The following is a 6898-nucleotide window of genomic DNA, read 5'->3' on the forward strand; positions in this document are numbered from 1 at the left end:
ACATGCACATAAGCACACGCTCATCACAGTTGATTAGCAGAGCTTTCACTGCTGCGACCACAGCGGCATCTCAGACACACTCGATTAGCAGAAACGGATCGCCATACAGTCGCATCAGCACCTGCCAGGTCCAGGCCTCTGCTGCTAAATTTAGATCTCACTGGCACCATGGTGACAAAAGTTTGAGCTCAACCATCAACATCAACATCGTTTGTTTTCAGTATATCTTTAACATCTGCTGTTCTATCATGTGGTGTTAATGTTTGCGGCAGATTGTGGAGCTCCTCTAATGTAGCAGTCAAAGCAACCCTATGTCTGTGTCTTCCAGGAAACAGAAGAGGATATGGCAGAAACAGAAGAGTACAAAGAGGCCAGAAATATGTTGGACTCAGTGAAGCTTGAAGGATAATTTTCTGATGATTGTCTGCTACAATCTCTCGCCTAAATCTCCATTCCTTTCTTGAGCTCTTGTTCCAGGCAAACTTAAGTCTGTTGATCTTCACTTTCTTTATGTAATTATTTCTCCTATTGTTTTTAACATGCCACTGCTATTAAAGTTGCCCTTATGTGATCACCAGAAAACCATAATTTTTTTTCTTTAATACATAAGAGATCTGAAGAAGATTTATTTCCCTCGCGCACACACACACACTCAGACACTAGGCTTAAATGTGAAGGTTGTTTGTTTCTTTTCAATGAGGCAGAGTTTTGTGAAGATGATTCGATTCAGTATTGATCTAGATACTTCAATATTGATTTCGTATCAAGTAAAACTGCACAAGTAATTCATTAGAGTACCAGATTATGATAATTATTTATTTAGTTGGCCCAATTTAACAACCAAGGTGTAAGTCAGCATTTTGAGAAATAAAACATCTGAAAATAAAACTTCAGCACAATAATACTAGCTCTGAATATGATACAGTAAAGTAAGTAAAAACAGATATGAAAGTGCTGCCAGTGGCCAGAGGTTCTGTGATGGAAAGAACTGTATGATCTGCTGGGGCATTGCTCAGAATGCACAGGACGCAAGATGTTTTTTCTTTGAAATTCCTTAATGACGTAGTGCACTGAATTGTAGTGTATTTGTTTGTGGGCTAATATGTGCGTCAACATTACCTTTAAATATAGAACAATATATGAGGCAGACAGCCGTAAACATCTCATTTGCTGGTTTATAAATGCACAGTCTAATAAAATCTGTGTGTTATAGTGAGCTTTCAGTTATAATTTATATTAAGATTATTATCACAAGAGCAACACAAGATCCTTCTTTTGTTACGTGTGTAAAAGCTGCTTTTTATATTTCTGTTTCCAAGTGGTACCATCACCAGTGGTGACTGATTGTCTTCAGGAGGTTTGCATGTTTCCCGTCTGTGTGTTTGTCAGTCTGTCCTACAGTCAAAAACCATTAGGTAATTGTTCACTAATATAATAAATGTATAAAAATAGGTAGTAGTGTGAGTGGTTGTTTGGTTCTACGATAGAACCGTGACTAAAATGAAATGAATATTTGCAATTCAATCAAATATATTTGATCAGCATTTTACAGAAAATGTTGCTTCAGTAAGCGTTGCTCAAAAGGAAGGCTTTTTGAAATTTTGGTTTATAATGTGTCATAATTTTTAAAAGAATAAGAATTGTGTGACTGGTGAGGAAAAAATCCATTAAAGAAGTCCCAGAAAGGACCATAATTCAGAGTGAGCAGCATCTGTGTCAGGGCTGATTTGAATTGTTTGTATTGAACTATTGAAACCAAAATTTATATATATTGCTGAAATTATTGCAAAGTGCTGTATCTGACAGATTTAGGACTCTCACTGGTGTCAATAGAAATCAGAAGCACCAGTTGGATCAGACATGTCAAACTCATTTTGGTTCAGGGGCCACATACAACCTGATTAGATTAGAAGTGGGCCAGACCAGTGCAATCATAACATAATTACTTTTAAATAACAATAAGTCCACCCTCCACCCCCTTTGTTCTCATCTAAAGAAGTACAAGTATATGAGAAACTATTTGTATTTGATGAAATATCATTTGAAAAAACATTAGGACATGAAGTGTTTGTGCTTTTTTTTACTTTCAAAATTCATCAAGTGGACCCCCTAGCAGGCCGATTTTGGTCCACAGGCTGTATGTTTGACACCCCTGATTTAGATTATCTCAGCAATTGACATTGAATGGGAATATAGTGGACACAGGTTCGGATTGATTCAACTTTGACATTTGCATGTTTTTAGTTCAGGTTCTGATTTTGTGGAGATGGAGGGGTTAATAATTTATCTTTTAACAGTTGATCTTATATCATGTGATTGAAATGGCCTTAATTTTATAACTAATTGGTTGAGTTTCACTGCGTATTCATTTCCTGCTCGCCTTCTAGCAGTGAAATAAACTGTGTTTAAAATGTACCATAAAGCCAAGAGCACTTACAGGCAGTTCTGTCAGTCACAGGACAGATGCCATGAATGACAAAACAGCCGTATGTGTGACGTCCCTGCAGCAGAAAACCTCATTTATCCACGGGCCCTGAAATAACACCACCTTGTACTAACGCTGAGACAGTCCTTCCTAAATAGTCAAACTAATGAATGAACTCAATTGGCAGACAAATTAAGGTTACATTCGACCTGATCCTTATTTTACAGATTTCGATAATTATCAGGATCACCCCAAAGTCTCATTACCGCCCTAATGAGGCGCTGCTACTCCGTGACATCTACCCCGCTACATCTCGTTAAGGAAATCGCTCTTCAATGCTGATTATTTTATTTGGATGTATAATTATATTTCTTTCGGATAAATCACGGCCTAATCAAGTCCATGCAGAGGGCAGCAGCACTAATTGAGGAATGAGATGCGACGGCGGTGAGCTGCACCTGGGTTTTCGTGACCGGAGGACCCACGCACCACTGCTGTCACTGCACTAGCTGCTGCTGCTGCTAACAACAAGAGTAGCTGTTAAATAAAAGAATCATCTTCACCAAACAAAAAATAGCGTTATTTAAAATTATCACTCAAGGTGTTAAATCACCATGAGCTTGACGCATTTTATATACCGACAAACTGTCAAATACTTAAAGCTGCGTATACTGTCGATGCTAAATATACGTAGAAGACTGTCAGTTGACTCCTTAGCATACACCTATCCTGAACGATTGCAGACAAAAGCACAATTCTTTCTCCTGTCGTCCGTTTTTAAAAATTTAAGTATTTATTTTTAACATCACATTAAAATGTACTCTAATATTCCATAAAATAATGCCCCCTCCGGTTGGGTAAGCAGTTTCGGCTCCTAAAGAAAATAGAGAAGCAACATGGCGGTCTCACTAAATAAGTCCTGGACTCTACTATGCTGTACGAAGTAGTTTTGGCGTCTTTTCCCCCCAAATAATCCTCACAATATATAATTTGTTATGCCTCCTAAATTTAGAATGTCAAACCAACAGTGAAGAGCCCAGGCAAACATGGTGGTGATAAAAAGTGGGCATGAAAACTGTTTGGGAACGTGACACAGACAGACCCCCTGTGGTTTATATACATACTTTAATTATTGACATGACTATGTCAATAATTATATACTGTACCATGTTATGAAGAATCAATGCATATTGACACAATGTTTTATAAACATAAATAAAAAGTTAAATATACTCTATATAAACATACATATGCACATATATATGTGTCTACCATTGAACTAATAATTACTAATGGCTCTGATATAATACGTTAATACATACAAAATGCCAGTGTATAGAAATATTTAGAACATTCATATATACAGCATGCATACATACATACATATGTTTTTAACTATGTGACCTTGTGACCCCTGTGTAGCTCTACAGTGAATTCCTGGAGTACTTATATATACTATACTGCTACTACTACTATACTATACATGCATACATATATATACTATACACATATATCATATATAGTATAGTATAGTATATATATAATATAGTATATATACTGTATATACTCCAAGAATTCACAGAAGAGCTACACAAGGGATATATATGTATATATATATACATATACATATATATATATATACACACACACACACACGTTTTATTCACTGTGTTAATGCATCTGTGTATTTTTTTTTATTCCAAGTCAATATTCTGTCAAATTTTCGCGCGCTTATAAAACATGGTCGGGTCAAAGTTCCGTGGACAAAGGGTCGGAGTAAAAGCCTCTGCTGATGTCGGTTCTCCTCACATCAATATGACAGCTAGCAGTATCGGAGTGGAAGCGTCTGCTGCAGCTAAACTTCGTCGTCGACGTTGTGCTTTGCCGCAGGCGGCTGCAGGCAGCAGAGCTGTGCGTCTCTGCAGCATCAGCATCCTGTTCCTCCCGCTGCACACTCACTTATTACTCCGAATCCCCCCCAGACTGTCGCCAAATCAGCTGCATGAAACAAGAATTTGTTAAACTGGAGGCCTGTGCGGATAGAAGATCGATTGTTTTTCTCCACAGAAATCTCTAACTGAGTGAATGTAGAGGGAGGAGAGAGAGAGAGAAAGAGTGACAGAGGGAGAGAGAGGAAGGAAGAAGGTCGTAGGTTCAAGCAAAAACTGTGCGTCTTACCAGTCACCAGCATCAACTGGGGAGGGGGTGACGCAGTCGTCGCCAAAAAACCCTTTAGAATGTTTATTTAAATGTTTTACACATGTATTAAAAGTCACTCTTTATCTCCACGGCGCGTGAAAATGTCTGCTTTACACTTAGATGCGCCGCATTAACTCACAGGGGCAGGATTTGTTTGTCTATTTTTATTTATGTCATGCATGAGATTGATGTGGGAAGGAGGAGAGAGGAGGTGCAACTGCAACACACACACATACACACACACTGAGATACTCTGTAAAAACATATAAAGCATGTATTGAACATATGAGGAAACCCAGTCACAACAAACCCCAAACATTTACTAACATAAACAATAACCATAATTATAAAAATTAATTATATAAATATGAATAGCAAATATTTTTGTTTAGTCATCACATGATCAATTTTGAAAAGATAAATTGTAAATTTTTAAAAATTAAAATTTAAGAAAAATAAAATCTCCAGCCACAATTATTTGACTTAGGGACCATCAAAAATGACTGTGAACGTAGCCCTAACCTGCTGTTGTCTCATTACTGCCACACAAACCTTTGAATTAAAATCAACAGTGTGATTTATCTCTAATGACTGTGTATTTTCCTCCAATAAAGCGTTAATAAATACATTACCATTTATGTTTATTAATATCGAATGTATTGGAAAGAAATGTGTTTTAAACAATAAAACAATCCCGGATCAAGTAGCCCAAAATTATTAGTAAAGAAAAATTCATAATAATTTCTCAGGCAAAAATATCTGGGAATTAAAACGAGAAATGGATTTCACTATTTGATGTTTTTCTACACACAGAGAAGAATGGAGATTTAATAATAATAATTTGTCACTTGCTCAGTTATATACCTTCCCTAAGTCGTACATTACAGTAAAACATGTTAGAGGCAATAAAGACAATATATACTAAATAAATATATTATAGATTAAGTACACGTTATTATTTCCCTTCTAAAATATACTTAATAAAAATAAACACCACTGAAGTTCCATATAATCTCCGATAAGTGCGACATCAAAACAAATTTAGATAATAAAAAAATAAAGTCTTGACGTGAAATATCTCCGGACAAAAATCTTCTCTCCTCCTTCTCCTCCTTCTCCCCTGAACCAAACCAACTCAGACACGAGCTCCAAGTCCAAATCTCCTCCTCATCCCGCGGTGCGTCCGAAACAAACGACCCCTCTGTTATCTCTCCCTCCCTCCCCTAACTCCCTCCTTCCTTCCCTCCCAGTCTGCCGGTCGTGCCACCAGATTGCAGACGAATAAAAGATGAGCAGAGTCGATTGAAGCCTGGACGGATAAAGAAAAGAGTCCAAACGAGCCGCGGGTTCACGCTTCGACGCCTCCTTTGTGCCACTTTACTCTCCACCATCAGCCGGTGGTAAATGACCGACATCTGTGTTAAACATGACTTTTACTCCATATCCTGAATATTTTTTTTCCCTAATAAACTGAGCCTTAACTCACGTACAGATACATTTAAATATGCGTCAAACACCGGGGAACGTGAAGTAGAAACAGGCTCGTGTATGACGCAATCATAGGATCCCGTGCATACGAACTATTCAAATTGACATTTTTATTTTAAACACACATTTTAAGAATAGTTATTGTCTTTCTATCGTAACACAAAAACCCGCACCTTGAAAACAATACTGAGTTTAAAAATATATACATACATTATATTAGACGTTGTCTGATTTATCTTATAATATAAAACTGGGGAAAATATGTATATTCTTAATTTCCACTACCCAATAATTTCACCGCTCGGTACCTCTACTCATAGACATACCTGCCTGCTTTCAAACAATACTTGTCTTTGAAAATTATATTTTAATTAACAACATGTTGGACTAATGCTAATGTGTTTTTTCAGACGTTTAATTAAAAAAAAGAAATCCAAAACAGAACTGGGAAGAAAAATGTTTTGAAAATTTTCTAATGGTTAATAATTTCCTGTAATTTCTTTCGGTAGTCCCCAGGGGTTGCTCTTCCCCTTTTGAAGACCTTTAACTTTAAAAAAATATCTATCCATATATCTGCTTACGTGTAACACCTACTGCAGTTAACATTTAATCAAAAACATTAATAGGCTGTTTTTCCCCCACACATCTCCAATAGATTCAAAACCCCTGCACCTCCACACAACAACCTGTCAGCTAGAGCTAACAATACCCCTTTTGGAGACCGATAACTTAAGACTAACGTCTTCAAAAACGTCTTTTTAATGGTCAGCTATTTTATCGTTTATT

The 6898-nt window shown here is 36.9% G+C and overlaps 1 protein-coding gene across 1 annotated transcript in view; it reads left to right on the forward strand.

The window, feature by feature from the left end:
- tbca (tubulin cofactor a) overlaps positions 1–1451 on the forward strand; it is a 9409-nt gene extending 7958 nt beyond the window's left edge. The window contains exon 4 of the mRNA XM_008325699.3: positions 329–1451. Coding sequence (XP_008323921.1) covers positions 329–409 — 81 coding nt within the window. The 3' untranslated portion in view covers positions 410–1451. The remainder of the gene's footprint in view (positions 1–328) is intronic.
- The last annotated feature ends 5447 nt before the right edge of the window (positions 1452–6898 follow it).

Source organism: Cynoglossus semilaevis, chromosome 14 (assembly GCF_000523025.1).
Source record: "Cynoglossus semilaevis isolate Cse_v1.0 chromosome 14, Cse_v1.0, whole genome shotgun sequence".
Taxonomy (NCBI): Eukaryota; Metazoa; Chordata; class Actinopteri; order Pleuronectiformes; family Cynoglossidae; genus Cynoglossus; species Cynoglossus semilaevis.